The sequence below is a fragment of the Typopeltis vanoorti genome, chromosome 15, assembly GCF_054136105.1.
Source record: "Typopeltis vanoorti isolate ZY-2024b chromosome 15, IOZ_Tvanoo_1.0, whole genome shotgun sequence".
In the NCBI taxonomy this organism is placed as follows: domain Eukaryota; kingdom Metazoa; phylum Arthropoda; class Arachnida; order Uropygi; family Thelyphonidae; genus Typopeltis; species Typopeltis vanoorti.
Window position 1 is genome coordinate 52,344,618 of NC_143563.1, and position 24,847 is coordinate 52,369,464.

Consider the following 24,847-nt stretch of genomic DNA (forward strand, 5'->3'; position numbering starts at 1 on the left):
TGTCATTCAAAATTAATCCTAAAAATAAATAAATAAATAAAAATTATGAACAATTTATGGCTATTACTTCCCAAAACTGCATGTAGTCTGTTCGATTAGGGCAATGATGTAGTGTTTCTCATGTTTCAAGGAATAGATGATCGAATTTAAATTTACTGTAATGCAAAATCTTTGTCCGATCCCAGTGAACTCTGTCTGTGTTCGTGGAATGAGAAGCAAGGCTTAGATCCTCTGATTATAAAAATCTCTTGGCATTCTTGAATTCTGATCTTAGCAGAATGGCCGGTTCTGTCCAAAATAGCAAAGTCAACAAGAACAAGATACTTGATAAATACTAGATAAGGATAGTGGAAAGAATTTATCCTTAGTGGATGGTAGGAAAGAAGATAGTTTTCATACTGGTTTGAGAGTGGTATACAGATTGTTATTTGTAGAGAATCCTTGCTATTTGTTCAGAAGACCTTTTAAGGTAAGGCATGGAAATCCTCTTAACATGAGATTTAGTCTGGCTGAAGGATAATAATCACTGATAATTTTCTGCATGGTAGTTTGACAACAGCATAATTCTTATTTTATTTAATTCTTCTAATAGAAGGAAGTCTGAAGATTTTTTCACACTCTGTGTACAAGACCTCTCATAATACCTGCCTTTTGTGAAGCTGGGTGGATATTATTATTATTATTACCCAAGACCTCATAGAGTCAAAGACTCATCTGGGAGGTCCTTTTATCACACACACATCTCATCATACCATGTCTTAAACACACTCAAACCCCTTGCAGACACCACACTCTCAGGCAAGGCATTCCAATCATTCACAACTCTGCACGAAAAAAACCTGCCTCTCACTCCCCCACTCACACCCTCTTTATATACCTTTATATACCTGCCGGTGAAGTGAAGCTTCCTGTAAATGGAAAATTCGCTATTGCTTGCAGAGTTATGGATTATTAAGATATCCAGAAAGGAAGATTATTGTTAAATTCATGTTAAATAGTGAATTTGATGTTGTTGATAAGGAGTTTATTTTGTCCAGAAATTGAAATAATTCTATTTCAGAGTGGGACCAGACTGCAAAAATAATTAATGCAGGTATATAAGGAGGTTATTCTGTCTAGAAATTGAAGTAATTCTATTTCAGAGTGGATTCACACTATAAAGATAATCAATGAAACATAGCCAGATACAAGATTGAAGGAAAAGTGTTAAAAAACTGTCCAAACGTTCCATGAAGTAATCTGTCAAAGCAGATAAGATAGGACTGCCCATGGGTGTGCCTTCTATTTGCTTATACAGTTTATTCTGCCATGAGAAGTATCATGCATTGATGGTAAATGAAAGCAATTTAACATCATTAGGGACATCATCTTGTAAAAAGTGAAGAGTTTCTTTGAGTGTTATGTTTGTAAATGGATAAATCACACAAAGAAAGTATAATTTCAGATTTGAATAGCTTTAATTTTCTCCTTGTAGTCAAAACTGTTTTTTTTTTTTTATAAGAGTTGGTTTGACCAGTGATATTTTGAAGAAGATTCAAAATGTATTTAACTAAATAATAAGCAGGAAATCTGATAGGCAGTCAACTATTGGATATAGTTGACCAGATTTGTGCACCTTGGAAAGGCCATAGATACATGAGGGATGAGCATGATGAATTTGTAATTTTTCAATAGTGTTTGTATGCAAAGAATATGTTTCATCCAATAATTTAATTTGTTTATTTGGCTTTGAGTAGGATCTCTGTTGATTATACTATATGTGGATCTGTCCCATAATAAAGCATTAAATTTGTGAATATTCAATGACTTCAAAAAAAACTGTGGCATTGCCTTTGTCTGCTATCTTGATGACAGTTTCAGCAAAGGGAACAAAGAGCATGTAATTCTTACAATAGAATATTTAAAGGAGGAGGTTTAGTTTTATACAAAATCTGTGCAGTTTCAAACCAAGGTTTGTTAGCTGTAGCTCTATGTATTCTTTAATGCACTTTTCCACACCAACCATGAAATCTAAAGGTATTTGTTGAGGTGATAATGCAAAATACAGACCTTTTGCATTATCACCTCAACAAATACCTTTAGATTTCATGGTTGGTGAGAGGCCTATTAGTTATTTAATTAACCTATTTGTTGCAAACAGAACTAAGTGGCAGTTGAATGAAGTGATGGCATTTTTGCACTAGCATTTCAAACTTGTGAATCAGTGTTTGTTTGCAGTTTAAGCAGTGCTGTTTATCTGAGGCAAGAGAAATTTTACAAAGTCAGAATTAATTTTCCATTTACAGGAAGCCTTCTGTCAGGTATATCCACCCAGTTTCATATAATCATTATTTACAAAAGGCTTTTACACAGAGTTCACACAATTTGTTCTTTAGATTCCCTTCTAATATTTGAGAGGGGACTTTAAAGTATTGTTAAAGGTAGCGAAAGAAAAGAGTGACAGAGTTAGGATGATGAGTCTGTTGCCGCGGTATGACAGAGAGGAGTTTAGAGGGAGGGCCATAATCGCAAATGACTTTATGTGCAGGTTATGCAGACAGTGTGGTGTGGAATTTGTGGACATGTGGAATGAGTTTGATGGGCGAAAGGATTTATACAAGATGTATGGCCTGCATTTGAATGGATTTGGTGTGCGGAGACTGTAATATGCGGAGACTGAGAATGTATATAATGTACCCGAGCCAATACTAAGGACAAGAAATCGGAATGGGATAGTTAGAATAACGCATCAAGATAGGGGTGGGACAAAGCGACCTCTGCGCTAATGCCAGGAGTATTAGGAACAAGAAGGAAGAATTTTTGGCCTTGATTGGCTCTTCCTGGCCACAGGTTATTGGCATTGGTGAAACATGGCTGATGGAAGATGATATAGTTAGTAGGATAGAATGTGTAGGTTGTAGTTTAGGAGGGACAGAGATAATAAAATGGGGGGGGGGGTGTTATTGATGATAGCTGATTAACTGCAGCCAAGGAGAATTGAAGTTGTATTGCAGGATAGTGAAAAGAGCTCATTTGAGGCTATTTGGTGTGAGATTGAGACTGGCAGAACAAAATATATAGTTGGATGCTGCTATAGACCAGGTGATGGAATAGATGGTTCAGATAGTATGCATAAACAAATTGATGAAATGAATGGAAGGAGGGTAATTATTATGGGGGATTTCAACTATGATAACATTGATTGGAAGGAGGAGAGGACACATGTGAGGAAGGAAATGGATTTTATTCAATTATTAAGGAATAAATATCTGAGACAGCATGTAAGTGAAAATACTAGGGGTTTGAGAGTGTTTGACCTGGTAATAGCATCTGAGAATTTGACTGTAATTAATATGACCATGTTGCCACCTATTGGTGAGAGTGATCATAAGGTCTTGACCTGGGAGGTGGCTAAAGGTGTGGAATTTTCGATTAAGACAGGGTATATGTGGAATTACTATGCTGGCAAGTATGACAGGCTTAGAAGATTGATTGGATCAGTGCCAATGCATGTAAAACTGTAAGGGCTGGATGTCGATAGAGCATGGGAAGTGGTCAAGGAGAATTTACAGGAGGTTATGGCAGACTGTATACCTAGGGTCCGAATAGTAAAACAAGTAGGGGTTAAATGGATGAATAACACCATTAAGCTTGAGCTGCAAAAAAAGAAACAACTGTGGAGCGAATTTAAAGAGAAAGGTGACCTGCAGGCACACGAACAGTATAAAGCACCGGCCAGAAGGATAACTAGTGTGGTAAAAAAAAAAAGCAAAAGCGGATTATGAAAGGAAACTAGCTAAGCAAGCTAAAGAGAATCCCAAACAGTTCTTTCAACAAGCAAAAAAAAAAACTGTACAAGGCAGAATGATTTTAAGGAATGATGATATTCAGGAGTAGAGTCCAAAAGACGGCCTGTGACTGGTGGTGTGGTCCAAGAACAGAACCTCAGGGTTCTGTTCTTGGACCACTGTTGTTTAATTTTGTTCATTAACGATATAGGGAAGGATCTAAGAGAAACAGTTCATTTGTTCGCTGATAATGCAAAGTTGGGTAGGGCAATAGTGAATGCAGAAGATGTCAAAATCTTGCAGGATGATTTGGATAGATCAGAGTTCTGGGCTAAGGAGAATGGATGTCAATTTAATGTGACAAAATGTAAGGTTATGCATTTTGGGGTGAAAAGATTAGCAGCAATATACCACATTGGTGGAACTGTACTCCAGGAGATTGATGAGGCCAGGGACTTGAGAGTGTTGGTGAATAAGGAGATGAAGTTTAGGGGCACATTGCAAAAGTGGCTAAATCAGCTCATCAACTCACTTGGTTGTTGAAAAATACTTGGACAAGCAGAGACAAGCAAGTTATTGTACCTCTGTACTGAGCCTCAATATGACCTCATCTCGACTACTGTGCCCAGATTTGGTCACGTAGGTTTCTTCTTGATGAGTAGGAGGTGGAGAGGATTCAGAGGCGAGTGACCAAGATGATAGCAGGTCTATGGAATGAACCTTATGAGAACAGTGTTAAAGATACCAAGCTATTTTAAACCTGGTTTTACGCCATATCCCAAGTAAGCAAACAGACAAACAAGTCAAGTTTGCGCCTGCAAGTGTTGCAAGTCTAGCTGACCCTGCACCTAGTGCAAGACAAAGGCAACTCATGGTAAAAGTAGAATAAGCTCTGATCACTAATCTTAATATTTACCCTTAATGCAAACACATCTCCTGGAGGAGATGTATGATGCTTTGTATTAAAGGCAAGGGGCCACTACCCAGACCGGTTTTGACCTTTATTGAGGTCTCATTAGTGGGAGCCAGGCTAGAAATACCAAGATTTTAGTAATACAGAGCTTATAAATATTTTACCAGAACAAGTTACCATAAGGTGTTTTAACCATCATCATCATCATCATCAAATTCCTGCCATGTACCCTCAAGGGGTGTACAGGATATGACAGTACTACATGAAAAAATTACATCATTACTAACTTCCTATCTACAATTTTCCTCCAAATCAGTCTGTTACTTGTCAAGACTCCAACATTATCAGATCTTATATTTCTATCGTCTAAGGCACTTTGTACCGTATCAATCCACCTATATCTTGGTCTTCCTCTGGGTCGTTTTCCTGCCAACCTGGCAGAGAACACTTGTTTTGCTAATCTTTCCTCTCCCATTCTATTTAAGTGACCATACCATCTGAGATTAGCTCTGCTAACGCATTCCTGGATGCTGACAATGTCAAGTTCTTTCCTAATATCCTCATTTTTAATATGATATTGCCATTGATGCCATCTGTTCACGCCTCTAATCTTTCTCAGGACTCTCATATCTGCGGTCTCTAGTCTTTGGTCAAGTGTTTTACTTCTGACCCAGCTCTCAGATCCATAAGTTAAAATTGGTTTGAACACAGTCTTGTATACAGCTAATTTAGTGTTCCGACTAATTTCTTTCTTATTCCATATGAATTTATTCAATTGACTTCCCACGATACCAGCTTTGCTGATTCTGTTGTCTATTTTATATTTAGTTTACCATCTTCAGTAAAAATTGTGCCTAAGTAGCTGAAATGTTTTACTTGTTCCACAGGTTCTCCATTCACAACACAGTTGACATTTTCAATGATTCTGCCTATTTTCATTGTCTTTGTCTTTTTATTGCTGACCTTCATACCATATCTATTACAACAGCTATTCAATTTAGTCAGAGAATCTTGCAGACTTGTAGCGGATTTATTTAGAAGTATAACATCATCCGCATAAAGCAAAGAGCTGACATTAACATCTCCAATTTTGATATCAGGTTTAATACCACATTCCTTCATAATGTGATCCATATAGATAATGAATAACAGGGGGGATAATGTACATCCTTGTCTCACACCAGATTTAACATTAAACCATCTTCCTGTACTTCCTTCAATTCTAACTGCTGACTCACAACTCAAATAAAGACTAAGTATTGCTTGATATAATGCCCCATTGACACCATATAACTGCAGCGTATTGAATAGCTTCTCTCTTGGCACCTTGTCATATGCCTTTTCCAAATCGACAAAACTTAAATACAGATCTTTGTTATATTCCCATGCTTTCTCGACTATTTGTCGTAAAGTGAAGATCTGATCCTGACAGCCTCTATTTGGCCTGAATCCAGCTTGTTCTTCACCAAGCTTTTCTTCCACAATTCTTCTCAACCGTTTCTCAAGTATACTTGCATAGATCTTGCCAGGAACACTCAGTAGGGAAATACCTCTGTAATTCTCACATTCAGTTTTATTTCCCTTTTGATATATGGGTACTATGAGAGCTCTACTCCAATCATTGGGAATTCGTCCCTCTGTCCAGGCTTTCTGAACTATGCAGTGCAGCCACTGTAAGACTCTTATACCACCATACTTCAGCATTTCTGGTCGAATATCATCTACTCCTGCTGCCTTTCCACATTTCAAGCCTTTGATGGCTTTTTCTACTTCAAGTATGGATATGTATTCCTGACTGCATGCCTGGTCAGTGTTTTTTATCACTGTGCTGTCATCACTGCTTGTTTCATTTAGCAGTTTTTCAAAGTAATTACTCCATACTTCAAGGATATCTTTTTCTCCTGTTTTCATTTCACCTTTATCATCTCTAATTCCTTTTACAGCACTCTTTCCTCCGTTCCTAAGCTTCTTCAACAACCTCCAGAATATTTTGCCACCTTCTTGATATTTATTTTCTATATTCTTGCCAAAGTCCTCCCATGACTTTTGTTTAGCTAGTTTTACACACTGTTTAGCTTTCTTACATTTGTCTCTGTATTCTGTAAGAGTAACAGCTGCCTTATTTGCCAGGAACTTTTGATATGCTTTCTTCTTTTCCTTCACTGCCTCTTTAACTTCCTGTGTCCACCAGGGAGTTCTGATTTTTTTATCCTTGCACACAACCTCACCACATGCCTCTCTGGCAGAATCAATCAATGTTTCCTTCAGAGTTTGCCACTGAATCTCCAAGGTTTGATTCCTGTTCTCAAACTCTTTCATTTTCTTTTCAATAATATTTCTGTATTTTAGTCTAGGTGTTGGTTAAACCAAATTAAAAAAAAAATGATGGTGTTTTAACCTTATTAAATAAAAATCTCAGGAGGAGATATAAATGTAGACCCAAGGAAAAATACTTTCTACATTCTTATGAGAACAGGTTGCGGATTTGTGGGTTGCAGAAATTGGTTGATAGGCGGAAAAGGGGAGATATGATTGAGACATTCAAATTGCTAAAGGGTTTCTATAGTATTAATTCAGAAGATATTTTTGAGATCAGGACTGGTGGTGGGAGAACTAGGGGGACATCTATGGAAGCTGGGCAAGAGAGTGGTTAGCAGGGGGTGTTAAAGTTGGGTTCTTTACTTTTAGAGTGGTAAATGAGTGGAATAAGCTGCCAGAATCTGTTGTGGGTGCTATGACAGTGAATGAGTTCAAGGCAAGGTATGGTAGATATTGTGAGAAGGTCGAAAAGTTGTGTGGACATGATGTTTAGGGCCTCCTTCGATGAGTCTAAGGCTTCCCTGGAGTCGCCCGTAATAATAATAATATTAGAATAATTAAATAAGTCATATCGTTATCTAATGGATATAAAGAAACCACTATTGAGAAAATAATTTTACCTTTTTTTAAATGAAAAAAAAAAAGCAGTGTTATTGTTGCTTCTTGCATATTTAGTATATCTCCTATCAAGACAATATTTTTTAGGAGTGAGTGGTGTGCCATGTGACAATAGCAAATGGGAGAGTGAAAAATGAATGAATGCTTAAAAAAAATTACCATTTGTGTACTGCTAAATGAAGCATTCAAGCATCTAATTGGAGGAACTCTAATATAATTTAATTAGTGACTGACAGTATAAGAACAGAAAGAACTTTGTTAACATGGCTAACCACCTGGAGGATTTTGGTTTTGTTTTGTCATGTCATATGGTAAGTGCCCATGTGATGGTAGTGCTGGGAAACTATTAAACAGTTAATCACAAAGGCAATCTTACAAAGGATATTAAAACCCATGCATTGTCACTGCAAACTGTTTAACTTCTTTTCTAGCTACACTGCTGGTATAAAAATTCTTTTTTTTTTGTAAAAATTCCATTGAATGCAAACTGATTAAAGCTAGATTTGCAGAAAGCAGAGAAAATTGACAACACAAGAATGTATTGTAGCTGTGTCCTAGTCAGTGAAAAAATATTGCTGTCTACCTGCTTCAGAGCACTTTGAAGTTGTTCTAATTATTTGAGCATCAAAGATTATTTCACCACAGCTGAATGATTACAATTGTAACTATTAAAATTAAAATACACGAAGATCACCAAGATTCCAATCCTTTGGAAAAATAAATTACAATTAAGTGGTGAGTACCAGTTATTTTTATTACCTATTTAAGTGAAATTGGTTAAAAAAAAAGATCAAATTTTATAAGCCTTTATGCATCTGTTCTTTGCCAACCTTGGCAATATGAAATTACAGAATTATATATTTAGTTTAATCCTTTATCCAAGTGTAAGGAAACAAAGTCTATGCCTGAAGTATCTTCAGGACTGCGGACAACTCGTGATGAAGGTGGACAAAGCTTTACATCACTTGCCTTAGTATCCCCTAATGCAAAGCACATCTCCTTGTGGATATGTATAATGCTGTGCATTATGGGAAGGGTCACTACCCAGACCGGTTTCAACCTTTCTCAGTAAAGGTCAAAACCAATCTGGGCAGTGATCCTTCCCATAATGATAGCATTATACATGTCCGCAAGTAGATGTGTTTTGCATTAGGTGATACTAAAGCAAGTGATGTGAAACTTTGTCCACCTTTGCTACAAGTTGTCCCCAGTCCTAAAGATACTTCATGTGCAGACTTTGTTTCCTTACACTTGGATAAAGGATTAAACTAAATATATAATTTATAGTCTAACCAAGTGGGAAAAAACTTCCAACATATTTCTCTAATCCAGAGTAATTTAATAATAAGGTGTGACACCTTTTGGCAACTCGTATAGGTAAATATGACATCTTCATTGCTTCAACCTTAGTATCACCTCTGGGTCTGACTCCCACTGAAGAGACCTCAATAAAGGTTGAAGCCGGTCCGGATAGTGATTCTTCCCTTAATGCATAGCATTTATACATGTCTGCAAAGAGATGTGATTTGCATTAGAGGATACTAAAGCAAGTGATGTGAAGCTTTGTCCACCTTTGCCACGGGTTGCCCCCAGTCCTGAAGATATTTCAGGCACAGACTTTGTTTGCTTACATTTGAATAAAGGATTAAACTAAATATGAAATTACATTGCCTGCATATCTTAGTTACTAGTATAAAAGTAAAAAAATTTCAATCATTATAATATTTTATTCTACTTTTACGTTAATGCAGGCGACATGTTAAAACTCTCAACATGTAATTTTAGAAGGTCCTAAAAGTCCGAAAAGTGGATGCACTAAATGCGTACATTTACTGAAAGATATAACAAAAAATTGCAGTTTTTTTTTTTTTTTTTTTCAGTTTCAAAAGGCAATACTTAAGAGATGAAAATAGGGGTTAATTTTTCTTTATAGCCACTTCTGAAGAGTATCTCTCATAAAAATTTCCGATTTTTATTTGTTTCTCTACATAACTTTTTTGGGCTTTAAAGTCAGTAATTTTTAATTTTTTACAAATTTTGAGACAACTTTTTTTTTTTCACAGAAGAAAGGCTTCAGTCAAGGTGATGATTTTGAGCATACGTATTCCACAACATTACATAAAACATTTATGTTTTATGGTGGGATCGGTTATTAGTGATGAAGAAATGCATCACAAAATAGACAATATGAGCATGAAAAGAGTAATCATAATGGGAGACTTTAATTATCCAAATATCGATTGGATAGCAGTAGAATCTCATGACAAGAATGAAATGCATTTATTGAGCTGTTGTGGAACAACTTCCTCAATCAGCATGTGACAGAAGGAACTCGAGATCAAACAGTGTTAGATTTGATTATAGTATCAGAGGGCATTTCAATTAAAGACAACTATTCTGCCTCCAGTTGGTGACAGTGATCATGCAGTACTCACTTGGGAAGTGACTAAATTTATGAATGTTCCATTCAGAAAAGGTTACATTCTGAACTACAAAGCAGGAAATTATGACCAACTGAGGAGTATACTGAGTTCAGTAGAATGGGATTGGTTGCTGGATGGGAAAAATATCGACAGCGCATTGGAAGCATTTAAACAATACTTAAACAATGTGATATTAGAATGTGTTCCAAGAATTCAAAGGATTGATAGGATAGGAGTCCAACGGATGTATAATCTTATTAAGCAAGAGATTTGTAAGAAAAGGAAGATATGTAAGGAATACCATGTGCATAAGGATGATGTCCATTATGAAAATTATAAGCAGCAGGCTAGAATAGTCACAACTGTTGTACAGAAAGCAAAGTCTGAGTATGAAAAGAAACTGACTCTGTGTGCTAAAGACAATCCACAAGAATTCTATCAGTATGCTGCAAATAAAAGAAAGAATAGCTCTTCTAAATGCAGATAGCTTGAGGGTTACATATGAAGAAGAGGTTGTTCAACTAATGAGTGTCCATTTTGTTAAAAGCTATCAAAATGGTGTACACCACATTGAGCTCACTGCTACTTTTTCACTGGATGAAGAAACTCGGGTACATGAGAACGAGCTGTTAGAGCTGTTGCAAACCAAATGAGAATTCAGCAATAGGGACTGATGGGATATCAGCATGTGTGCTAAAAGAGTGTTCAGCTGAACTGGCTGTTCCTTTGACCAGGCTGTTTAATATGAATCTCAGAACAGGGAAGATTCTGCAGGAATGGAAAAAATGTATGGTAATTCCATTGCACAAGGGTGGCGCAAAGACCGATGTATTTCACTTTTGATCAGTTAGTATCTCAGGAGTTGTGGTGAAGATTTCTCTTATCCTACTATTCGAAAACTTGGTTAGGGCTTGCATTCAGAAATGGGTTGACAATGCTACTTTGTAATGAGCAACATGGTTTTACTAAGGGAAGGTCATGTTTTTTAGCAACTTGCTCACATTCTGTAACAATGTTATCATTGAACTAAACAAGGGGAATGGATACACCATGATACTTTTAGATTTTGCTAAGGCTTTTGAAAGACTGTAGTATTGAAGACTGTTGCATAAAGTGGAGAATATTAGCATGGATAATAGGATGGATGAATGGATGGCTGGCTGACTGACAGATATGATGTCAGATGACAAATATGCTCCACCTTAGATGAGCATAACCCCTTTCTACTATCAACAGCACTTTCTGCCCTATCTTCATGAAAAATCATCATATTCATTCATCTCTATTCTTTTCAGAATGTCATCCTCATCTAACCATGTCTCACTTAATCCAACAATTTTGGGGCAGATATACTCTATTAATGCTACGATTTCATTCTCTTTATTTCAGATACTTATGGCCTTTTTAAACATGCATACTAGTTTATTTTTGTTCTAAACAAGTCTCTCTGATCCCACTTCTCAGATACAACCCCTCTCCCAGGCACTCCTCTCTATCATGAATGGTCTTACACTTCTCTCCCCATCAGACGTAATTGTTGTCCTCACATCCCTGGTCATCTCATTCCTGTCTAGTGCACTCACACATCACATCCATTTCATCATCCACACTTCTCACATGATCCACGTCTTTTCCACCTCTCGATTTCTCCGTCTCTCTTTTATCTCTTCTCTCTCTCTCTCATTCTCTTCACTCATGCTGCTCACCTCTCCATTCACAAGCTCTGCATATCAGCACATGTGCTAAAAGAGTGTTTAGCTGAAATGGCTATTCCTTTGACCAGGCTATTTAATATGAGTCGCAGAACAGAGAAGATTCTGCATGAATAGCAAGAGTGTATGGTAATTCCATTGCACAAGGGTAGTGCAAAGACCGATGTATTTCACTTTTGATCAGTTAGTATCTCAGGAGTTGTGGTGAAGATTTTCGAAAGCTTGGTTATGGCTTGCATTCAGAAATGGGTTGACAATGCTACTTTGCTATGAGCAACGTGGTTTTACTAAGGGAAGATCATGTTTTAGCAATTTGCTCACATTCTGTAACAATGTTACCATTGAACTAAACAAGGGAAATGGACACGCCATGATACTTTTGGATTTTGCGAAGACTTTTGACAGAATACAGGATGGTAGACTGTTGAATACATTGGAGAATGTGGGTTTGAAATATAGAATATTAGCGTGGATAAGAGGATGGCTGACTGACAGATATCAAAAAGTGGGGTATGGGGGATGTGAGTCTGCAAGATTTAAGGTATCCAGTGGTACCACAAGAATTAATGCTTGGTCCACCGTTATTCAATCTGTACATTAATGATATTGGGAAAGATTTGATGAGCGACATACAGCTATTTGCTGACAATGTAAAGATAGGTAGGGTAATCAGGAATGCTGCTAATATGCAGTACTTGCAGAATGATTTGAATAGACTAGAATTGTGGGCATGGAAGAATGGATGTTACTTCATTGTCAGCAAATGTAAAGTCATTCACTTCAGCATGTTGTATTATATTGGTAGGGTTATGCTTGAAGAAACTGATGAGGCTACGGATCTTGGAGTGTTAGTAGATAGGAAGTTGAAGATCAGTGGCCATGTAGCAAAGATTGCAAATACAACTCAAAAGATAATTGCAATGCTGAAATGAATTTTCACCTGTAAAGATAAGGATGTCATTTTGCCTCTTTACAAGACTTTGATAAGACCTCACTTGGACTATTGTGCACAGGTCTGGTCTCCTGGTTTCCGTTATGATTCTGATATATTGGAGAGAGTGCAAAGCAGAGTGTTAAAAATGATATCAAGATTGTGGAATACTCGTTATGAAGACAGATTGAGAATTTGTAGACTGCAGACACTAGCAAACAAGAGAAAGAGGGGTGATATGATTGAGACTTACAAACTTCTGAAAGGGTCATACAGGATTTCAGTTGATGGAATTTTTCAATTTATAGAGAGTGGGAAAAGATTAAGACAGCATTCTTGGAAGCTTAGAAGGGCTGCTAAGATTTTTCTATCATAGGGTGGTTCATGATTGGAATGGATTGATATTGGGTGTTGTGAGTGCAAGTAGTGTGAATGAATTCAAGAATAAGTGTGATAGCTGGTGTGTGTAGTATGTGGCCTCCCTCGATGAGTTCCTGATTCCCTGGAGGTCTCTCTTAATATGATAATAATAATAATAAAACACACAAAGAAATCAGACTTGTGGATTGAACTTAGAGCCTGTGGAATAGAGTCTAAAATGGGATGGAAGCACTCAAAACACTTAAAGCATGTGGCTGCCATCTTAAAAAAAATTAGTTTATCTGGAAATGCAAGTAAGAAATCAAAAATGATACCTTTAGCATTAAAATGGCAGCAAAAAAAAAAAAATCATTGATTAAACAACATGGATAATAAGTTGTGATTAATTAGAACCCCCCCCCCCTCACATTTATGAAAATACTGTAGATCCTCCAAATAAAACTGGCTGTCTTATTTAATAGGATGCCAGAGGGGGGGGGGGGAATCTTCCACGTAAAGGATAGGGTGACAAAATAACTCATTTCCATCGTAATAAGTAGCTTCAGTTACACATAACTGAATACCAAATTAAATTGGTTGTTCACTACATATCACAGTGCATAGCTTTCTTTCTTTGGATTTCCTTTCCAATCACAGAATACCCTAGGGCTCTGTTCTTGAGCCAATGCTCTTTCATCTATTTATAAGTGATAGTCTATCATTCATCTCAAATCCTATCTGTAGCTTTGCCAATGCTAACACACTGTTTTTCTTTTTTCACTTTATAAACTTGACAGTGCCATATATCCCAAATTACGAAATCTTCCACAATCAGTGTCTTAAACTCTGTTCTTCTTCTCATATTCAGTGGGTTTAGATCAACCTCATCACTTTTGTTCCATCAAAAACATTATCCTGCCTTATTTTATGCAAGGAAGATCACAGTTTATTCCCCCATCCCCAAATACCCATAATATCTCCATGTCTTGGACTGACTTACAGCTGTTTCTGTGGACAATGAATGGTCATTATCCATTCACTGTCCACATAATGAACCAACTTCTCACTGTCTCCTTTCAATAACTTCTACTCTGTGCTTTGAAACAACCTTTTCTACACAGTTTTTCCTAAGGACTATAACCTCCATTTCAGAAAAAAATATCAATAGTTACTTTCTTTCTTTCTTCTAATTAGATAAAAGGTTGGCAGTAATGATAACTTTGTTTTCTTTCACCATTCATAGAATTTTTTTAAAGTTCTTCAATTGTTTTTAGTTATTTCATTAAATAATAGGAATAATAATAATTGAAAGTAAACAGTTCCTCAGGGATTATAGTATTGAATATGAGTGTGGAGGTAGTGTTCCCAAGGTGCATGACTATCTACTCTCTTTTAGGGGGGACATAAATGAATATTTTATCTTTGTACAGACTTAAAATTCTGGTTATTCTATAGAACATTTTTAATTATAAGACTCATGTGAAAGTAGTTCAGAAGTTTCAGTGGGCTAGATCAGATATTTTAGAAAAGAGAAATTATTATCGTTATTATTATTATGTGACATCGAGGTGTCCTCCCTCGATGAGTCCAAAGACTCATTGAGGGAGGACACCTACTCTACAGCTCTCCGTCTCCACCACTCAATTCACCAACTACAGCGAACTGCAACTATCATCATCGTCTACACCAACACCATCTACTGTCCACCACCACTAGTATTTTTACAGACAATCACAAACATCCATGCCCATGGTGGGATTCGCAGGCAATATAAAGAGAAATGTGATCAGCAGACATACAAGCACTACATCGCACAGCAAGAATGGTGTCTAGCATGATGGGGATAAAAAAAAAAAAAAAAAAAGAAGGCATAGGCAAATTATGAGAGAAAATTAGCTAAGAGAGCCAAAGGAAATTCCACAAAGTTATTTCATGTGATGTTTTGTGATGAGTAAATGGAAAAATGATTAAGGAAGGATAACCTTAATGAATACAAATGTGAGCGAAACAGATGTGGAAGAAAGTTGAATTACTGAGTGATTACTGTATGTGGTTTATCATCCAGGCAGTGATAATGCAGATGATGTGAGAGACAGAGCTAATGTCATGAGAATAGTAGTAGAATATTAGATAATCTCAATGTGATTATAGCTAAGAATTGGATGTGATGTATCCTGTGTGTGTGTGTGTGTGTGTGTGTGTGTGTGTGTGTGTGTGTGTGTGTGTGTGTGTGTGTGTGTGTGTGTGTGTGTGTTACAAGAAAGTACTGAAAACTGACGGTTAAAAGAGAACAAGATAGAGTTCTGTCACATTATGTAAAGGAGGCTCCAAGAGAGAGAGAAAAAACAAATTACAGTGTAGAAAAGTTTGTTAATGGTAGAATTCAGTAATGGATGAATAAAAAAATATAATTTTATTATTTTTATGGCTATTTAGCCTATTTTTTGTTTAAGAGGACCCTTTTCTATAATGTCATTAGCTTTATACTCAGTTTTTAGGGCATTACTGATGTTTTATAGACAGATATATTGAAGAATATATAGGAAGAATAATTTAGACATACCTTTGTAGGATGTTGCTGAATAAGAAGTGTGCTCTTGAAGTATGACTGAAAGGAAATGAGGAGATAGAGAGATGTGGGAGAATTATTGTTGAGGCCAGAGCTATGTGAATTTTAAAAACCTGTTTTTTTTTATAAAGGTGGGCAGAGAATTTTTTGGGGTGAGGGTGAAAGATAGAAATTTTTGAAGAAGGAGAAGAATGTGATGGGATAAGATCAGGGTTGGGAGTAACGGGGGTGTGAGCTGTTTCGACAGTGCATCATCTTTGGAGCTCTTGGGGGAAGAATACAGTGCATTGTTGAAATGGTATATCGCCATACACCGGATGCCACTGAATAAGAAGACAACCAGCAACATCCTACAAAGATATGTCCAAATTATTCTTCCTATATATTCTTCATATATCTATAAAACATCAGTAATGCCCTAAAACTTGAGTAAAAAGCCAATGACATTATTAAAAGGGATACTCCTAAACAAAAATAGGCTAGAAAGCCATAAAAATAATATTTACTTAGAGGCGTAACATGGGAATTTTTCCAGAAATAATACCTAAAAAATATAATGTTCTTCAGTGACAGTACTGTTTTGTGAAGGGAAGGTCTTAGTAATTTATTCACTTTCTATAATAAAATGACACTTGATTTAAATAAAGGAAATGCTGTACCATCATCTTTCTGAACTTTACATTGGCATCAGACAGGGTATAGCATGTAAACCTGCTATATAAATTCGATCAAATGAAATATGGATATGAAGCTAGTAATATGGATAAAGGAGTTGATGTTAGACAAAGTACAGACAATGGTACAGTTAGTCCTTGACTTACAACATATGGGACTTATGACAGCCATCACACAATATGTTTACCAAAAATCACCTTGCTTCTTGTGCAGTCCATGGACCAGGGTGTTATTGCTTCCTTCAAGACATTATTTCAGAAATACTTTCTCAGGCTGTTGCTGCTACTGAGGATAAGGAAATCTTCAGAGACTCTTGGAAGCAATATAATATCTTACAAAGAATGGCATTGCAGCATGGAGTGAAGTAAAAGCAGAGTATATGAATGATATTTGGAAGAACTGCTGAAAATATCTGTTCATACATTCATAGGATTCAACATAGACAAAACCCTATAGGAGGTTGATGAAAAGAAAGTGCTATTAGCTAAGGAGTTGGAGATTGTCATTGTCAATGACAATCTCCAATTCCTTAGCTAACACTGACAATCTCCCACTCTTTAGCTCCAACAATAGCATTTGAGATTGATGTAGAACAGTTGATGGAAGCTGAAGAAGAGCTCACAAATAAAAACATTATATAGGTAGAAGCAGAGCAAGTTGCAGAGAAAAAGATAAAAACAGGAAAAAAAAAAAAAAGCACAAGCACATGAAGAAAATGTTGATCCCTAAACAAAGTGAAAAAATTGTCAGAGGCATTTGCTTCTATTAATAAAGCATTTCAGTTGTTAGAGGAAATGGACTTCCAACATGGAGAGATTTAGCCAAGTAGGCAGAATGAATGATACAGCCACATTTGCTTACTACAGAGAAATTTATACAGAAAAGAAAAGGCAAACCGTGAAGATTGACTTGGATGTAATGTGCAAATTTCTAAAGGAGCTCTAGGGCATGTTGACTATTAACATATATTTATGGTTCATGAACTGCCCATTCAGTCTCCAAAAGTTAGATAGGGCTAAATGGCCTCGCCTACTCCCGTATATGGGAATAAAAAGGCGTTAGCTGATATAGTATAGTAATTTCTGACGTATGACAAAATCATCAGGATGGAACCCTGTCTTAAGTGCTGACTATATATGGTAGAGCAAAATCAAGGAAGAGGAGGGTAGGTAGGTAGGTAACTGGTGGTACTACAGAGTTGGGCTTGAACTGCTGTTGCTGTATAAGTTGCACATTAATAATATTATGGATAATTGAAGGGAAAATATCAGTTATCTGCTGATGATGTCAAACTAGGGAGGATAGTAATTAATAAACATAATGTAGCAATCTTTCAGGATGATGTAAATTGACTGACAGTGTGGGCAAAGGATAATGACTACCAGTTCAGTATGGTTAAACATATGGTTATACACTCTGGGCTGAAGTGCATAAGGTTATGCATTTCAGCCCAAGATTGCAGTCTATGTATTTACATTGATGGGACTATATTGCCAGGGATTTAGAGCTGTCAATGGAGAGGGAGTTTATGTGACCTATTGTAAGTGGACAAAATAACACAAAGTCTCATTTGAATGTTGAAAAATATACTGGAAAGTAAATTATTTAAGGGATAAGGAAGTTATTATTATTATTTGACACCTTCAGGGAGTACTAAGACTCATTAAGGGAGGACACCTACTCTACATCTCTCCGTCTCCACCACTCAACCTCATTCACAAACTGCCTCATCTACACCAATGCCATCTACTGTCCACCATCACCGCTATTATTTTCACAGACAATCACAAACATCCATGCCCATGGTGGGATTCGAACCCACAGCCTTTTGACTGGAGAGCGGATAAGCTAACTACTCGGCCAACCAGGCCGGTTCATAAGACTGATGCAATCTCATTTGGACTGTTGCTCAAAGATATGGTTGCCTGGGTTTCTTTTAGTTGAAGTGGTGGAGAAGATTCAAAAGCCATTGATTAAGATGGTGAACGATCTCTGGAATGGTTTCTCTAGTTGCTGAGGGAATGTTATAGGATAAATTCAGAAAAGGAAAAAAAAAATTCAGTGCTTGATGTGAGTGGAGAGAGCAAGGGGAATGAAGATGCATTATGAAAAATTTTCATAATGTATCATAATGAGAGAAAGGGAATGAGGATGAATTGCCCAGCCCAGTTGGCAGAGTGAATAGCGTTTCCATTCTTCAGTAAGCAGAATGCAAGTTCAAATCTTAATGCGGCATGGATGTTTATGATTGTTCTGAGCTGGAAGATAAGTTTTGTGTGTGATCACCCTGCTTATTGGAAGCATGGAATCTCTTAAAAATGCTTTCATGTTTGTGCTCTAAAGCAGGCATTTGAGATTATCAAACTGTTGACCTGCCATTGTTAGTAAATGCATTATAGGTCTTTTGTGAGTGGGATTTGCATAATTAATAATAATGATTCAACCTGTATCTTCCCCACTTCTGAGTGAAGGTCTCTCCCATTGCAGGATGGTAGGTCAACTTTTCCCATGGTGACCCACTCCATATTGAGAGAGTGTATATGTATTTATATGAATGAATATATGTATGAAGGTGAAAGACAATCACAAACATCCATGCCCCAGGTGGGATTTTAACCCATTGCCTTTTGGCAGGAGAGTGAATTCACTAAGCACTTGGCTAACTAGGCTGGCATAATAAATAATAGATGAAGAAAATTTAGGATTTCAGTGACAGAAAATATTAAGAGAAAGATGTAGAGGTTTATGGTTATTATGGTTATGCTGAGAAACTGTACTCGAAAGATAACTAATGTCGATTCCTATGTATAAAGGCATAACTCATCCACATTTCTGTTAGGCATACTTTGATTTGGCCAGATTTTACTGGTCAAACCTTTTTATTGGAGTTAGATGAGTGGAGGAGGAGGATGACATGTGATAAGTTTTTTGAGTGTCGATTAGACAAACAAATGGAGCTTGGTTCAAAAGTGAAGATTTGATTGGAGTGCACAATACATTTATAGGCATATATAATACCTTCAGTGCATTTATGATAGTATTTTATCTGTTTCTTCTTCTTCTGTGGTTCTTAACAGGCCTTTAAGCAGCAATAACTGTCCAAGGTATCCTTGAATTTTGTAACCATAATTCCAGGATAAGGTTGTTAGTCATATGCCTATAAGTGTATTCAAAAACAGGCTTTATGCTGGTCAACTAAATAATATTCATATTCAAGCCTGGCTCTGCAAAGATGTGCATTTTCACTTAGCAGACTGAAAATTATTGAGAAATTGTTAATGTGATTTTTATTAGTAGTTTGTGATTACATTTATTATTATATACCTTAATTGTTTATTAAATTAATATATTAATACATTAATAATAATACTTTATAAGTAATACATTAATTAATACATTATTATATTAATACATTTATTATGATATACCTTAATTAGGTATTTAAATCAACTTATGTCAATTTCTTTTAAAGAAATACTTTATTTGAATTTTAGGCTGATGATAGTCAAAATAAAAAAATCAGCAAAGATATGAAAACTGAAAATGGCATGTCAAGGAATGAAGAGAGACTTTACTTATTGGAAAATCCCAAAAGTTCGGACATCATAGAAGAATATCAATCTTACAGTGTTTCACAGTCACTTGTACGGAATTTCAATGATGATGTATTGGCATACGTAACTCCTGTGAGTCAGTCTTCATGTTATTTATTTTTATTTTATATTATTTTTATAATTATTATGTAGTAATTTGTGAAAGGCAGAATTCCAATTAGACAGACATTGTTATGGTTCAGAAGCAGGTAGAGCTTACCTGGTTAATACCGATTGGATACTACCTAATCAATTTTTCTATAGGAATTCTTTCTTTATTTGGATTCATATGATTTTGCTGATTTAAATGTAATGTAAAATGATAGGGCATTTATTTTATGTTTTTTTTCCCATCTGATGGGTATCTTTGCTACTGACTGAGGTTTTCTTTAATTTTGCACATTAACAAATCGTGTTTATGGACATGGATATAGTTGCCAGTCCTAGAGTTGTTGTTTTTTCCTTTATGTTATCTGTACCAAAAAAAAAACATTGTTTACAGTTTTTATTTAAGAACTGTGAATTACTATTGTATTTTCATTCCCAAACTATGTAAGGAGTATATTAATTCAGATTAGCTATTTTGCAACATCATCATCTTTAAGTTAAGGGATATTACATCCCATATTGTTTCATAGCCGAATAAGACACTCAAAGAGTTTCATGCTGAATACAGTAAATATATAAAGTTCTTTGGCTCTTCATATAATTAATCATCATCTTCTTTAATGTGCTCGATGACCTTTCACAGCTAAGAAAACATGACTTCATATGACTTTAATTAAAGTTACTTCTAGATGGTTAATCCCAATCTTACATAATCTTCTATGTCTATTAGCAAATGTAATCTCTAGCTCATTTTTCAAGAAGAAAACCCTATTATTTCCATATAAGATTGGCTACCCATCAGTTGAAAAGATCTAATAAAATTTCTTGTGTCTCCTAGATGAAATTTAAACTCAATTTTTCCATTTAGTGGGTATTTATGTTTGCTGCTGACTGAGCAGTTTCTATAGCTGACTGAGCTATAGAAGTTTTCTTCGATTTTGCACATTAACTCATCATGTTTGAGTTAACCAAACATCAAACATTTCTTTCATTGTGTTTTCTGTTAAATGGCCATTCCTGCTTAGATTAATTTATTACATTGGGATATTTAATGGCTCTTATCACAGTTTAATAGATAAAGAAGCAAATACTTTATTACTAATAAAGTATTTGTCTCCAGTTACTAAGGCATCCTTAAAATGTTCAATCACAGACACACACAATGCAGAAATTAGTAAGCATATGAGACATTCAAGCTAGTATCCTAATGTCTAGAGCAGTGTTTCTCAAAGTGTAGTACGCGTATCCTCAGGGGTACATGAAAGGTCTTCAGGGGATACGTGGCAATTTTCAGCTATGCATCATTAACGCATGGAATCATTATATTTCTCAGCAAATAGTGCAATTAGACACAACTGGGATAAAAATGGCACTAACTAATGAATCACATATCTCCCCTCCAACAGAAACTGCTGCAATAGACTCAAGCAAAACCATATGTTGCTGTTGCATCATATGGTTTTGCTTGACACCACCACGTCATGAACCTGTTAAAACTAAGAAATATATAATAAATGTGTTTCAGATATTATGGAATTCGGTTGAAGAGAATTAGCATTTCAACTCAACTGTTGAAATGCTAATTTGTCTTTGGTTCATGCGATCTTTTGTTAATACCGCACCAATCATATGCACGTCTTCATAACTGCTCTACATATCTCAAGTCTTGTAAATTACTGGTTATTTTTACTTGAAATAATGGGAATGAAGATGATGAAGCTATTTGGGTAGATGACTTTGACGATGCACACAAGGAAAAATGTTCTCGATGCCTAAAGTAGCGATAGCAAGTAGGAGCTTCTTGGTAAGTCACACCATTTGCAGTTTTTTTCTGAAAACTTTAGTTTCCAAAAATCCCCGCATATATCTTGCATCACAATTTTTTAGCTTTAAATTTGGGAAAAAAGTGCCAGTTGTATTCAAGTAAATATGTTAATTTTTTTAGTTTTCAAATTCTTAAGTATGGATCATTGGTTAAAGGTTGGATTTATAAAACCCATAAAAGAGAGCAATATAACAAATACAATAGCCGTAGGAAGTTTGTTTTTCACTTGGTTAGACTATACAATACAAGTAGCTGTAAGCAACAAGAAAACGTTGATATTGCATCTGGATCAAATGAAATTGATAAGGGTGTGTCGTCTGACATCTCTAGAGAACCAACTAAGAAGATGAAAAATCTTCATAAGTGTGATATGAATTACTTGAAATGTGGATTTTCGTGGACGGAAAATGAAGAGGAACCTATTCCAAATTTTGCTCTATTAAAAATAAATCATATTTTTTTTTACATGAACATATAAATTCAAATAAAATAGACATTTACAATGAAATATACTTCATTTATTTATTTATTTATTATTTGATAAGGGGGGTACTTGGCAATAATGAAAATTTAAGAAGGGGTATACCGATATCTGAAGTTTGAGAAAGACTGGTCTAGAGGGTGCAATCAGGGTGGTTGACATTCTCCCAAAACTTGAGCAGGTTCTTGCAGTCAACTTTATTTAAATTATGATTGTTTTATGACATGTGTCGATTCCTTGGTTAATCTTTCACTTCTGAAAGAATGTCTTTTTTAAGTAGAGTTTTTTCCTACCTCCTCTCATCTTATCATAAAGGGTTTTAAACATAGGATTTGCTAGTCTATTTTTTCTGTATTGATTCATTATTATGTAGTTTTGGTGGGTTTTTTTAACTGTAAATTTGCCAGATTGTCCATAATAGGCAACTTTACATTGTCATTAAATCTTGCACACTCCTGGTATGAATAGGTGGATTGCATCTATATGTGTAGGAAAGCAAACAGGGGAGACTAGCCTGAATAATAATTTACAGGTGTTTTATATTTTGATATATTTGTTAAGTATTTTTTCTGTCAAATGTGCTTTCCCAATGGAAGGGAAATGTTTCCTATTAGTTTGCATGTTATATGTTGGTGGAAATTAATAACGTTTTTATTTTTCAGGATTGTATCTGTTACTAGTAATGCTATTTAAGTTATATTCTCATTAATTTTGAAGTATGATGTTCTTGGAACAAATGGCTTTAGCTCTGTATGTCAGTGTATTTACTAAGATATTTCTTTATATGATGGTGATATTAATTAATGTATAAGTGTCTATTAATGTGTGTGGGTTTTCTGTAGATAGCATAAGAAAGAGAGATAGGAGTTTAATGACTGACTTCATTATGTAGAATTTAGGGAGACAAAAATCTGTTAGAGTGATTACTTTTACTGACAGTTAAGAAAAATAACACTCAATGTTTTGACCTCTATATCAAGGTCGTCATCAGGAATATATATATATATATATATATATATATATATATATATATATATATATATATATATATATATATATGTATTCCTGATGACAGGCATGATAATACACATAAGTATGTTTAGTATAACTGTTTTTTTAACCATTCACGCTATCTGATCCCTGGTGAGAAGAAAAAAATAATAATAATAAATAGATTAAATAAATAAATTATCAAAGAAGAGCCATATGGCTTCATTTCAGTAATGTAAATTAAATAGAAATAGTGGATATTAAAGGTCCAACATCCAAATCCAAATATATGTAGAAACTTGAAATTTTGACCAGAGAGCTTATGAGAATACGATCCTTAGCATCAGAATTACCTTAAGTTGCACCACTTAAAAGACACGAGTGCTGCCCGAGCATCTGTATATTCTCCTTTTATTAGTGCATTCTGATAAAGGTTTTCACTGAGAGAGTTGTATTTTTCATAAGTGAACTCTTGGTCAGTGCATAATAGTAATTATCAAAGAAAGAGCCATGCAGCTTCTTTTCAGTGATGTAAATTATATAGAAATAGTAGATATTAAAGATCCAACATTATTTCAAAGCTGAATACATGTAGAAACTTTGGAAGTTTTGATAAGGGAGCTATGAGAATATAATGCTCATCATCAGAGTTGCCTTAGCTTGCACTATTTAAAAGACATGAGCACTGCTCAAGCATCTCTGATATTGGATTGCTTTGGTATTGAATAGGAGTTCTTGCTCTCTCTTAAGGTTTCTACTAAGTCTCTGAAGAGAACCAATTCAAAACAGCTATCAGGCCAGTGAAACCTTTATCGCAATGTACTAATAAAAGGCAAATATATGGACACATGGGTAGTGCCTCTGTCTTTTAAGAAGTATGAGTTAAGGCAACTCTGATGCCGTGAATTGTGGTCTCATAAACTCTCTGGTCAAAACTTCAACTTTCTACATATATTCGGCTTTGAAATAATGTTGGAGCTTTAACATTCACTATTTCTGTATAAATAAATAAATTAAAAAACAAAATAATAAAATAAAATAATTTATATATAATAAAAAAAGATAAAAGTGGAACTATATCAAATGCTTCTCTACAGTCCTGTTATCCTTAGGTTTTCTTATGTTGGAGTTCTTCCATCAAGTTCTTCTGAAAGCTGTATTGGTTGCAGGGTCTTTCAGAATTTTGGAATTGCTAATCCAGAAGTGGACAACTTATTTTTCTTAGTGGCCACAACTATGCTGAATGAAGCAATGTTTGCCACATTTTGCAAAAATAAAAAATAATTAAAACATTCAATTTAATTTTAACTTTTTCCCAAAGCACCATTGGCCACAATAGCATTATTTACTAGCCACATGTGGCCAGTAGCCATAGGGTTGCCCACCCTCATGCTAATAAATCATTGTATGTTATGGTATGGCTATGGCATTTTGTAATTTTTTTACCTTTCATGGCATTATAGATGAAGCCCTTTGGTCGGAAAGACCTGGGTTCGACTCCCATCCATGAAGTGAGAACCTTTATTTGGTCTATTTCGACAAAAGGTGAGTTAGCCAGTCTCA

The 24,847-nt window shown here is 35.5% G+C and overlaps 1 protein-coding gene across 1 annotated transcript in view; it reads left to right on the forward strand.

The window, feature by feature from the left end:
• LOC150098758 (chitinase domain-containing protein 1) overlaps positions 1 to 24,847 on the forward strand; it is a 191,632-nt gene that overhangs the window by 18,677 nt on the left and 148,108 nt on the right. Inside the window, exon 3 of the mRNA XM_090404810.1 lies at positions 19,782 to 19,973. Coding sequence (XP_090260936.1) covers positions 19,782 to 19,973 — 192 coding nt within the window. The remainder of the gene's footprint in view (positions 1 to 19,781; positions 19,974 to 24,847) is intronic.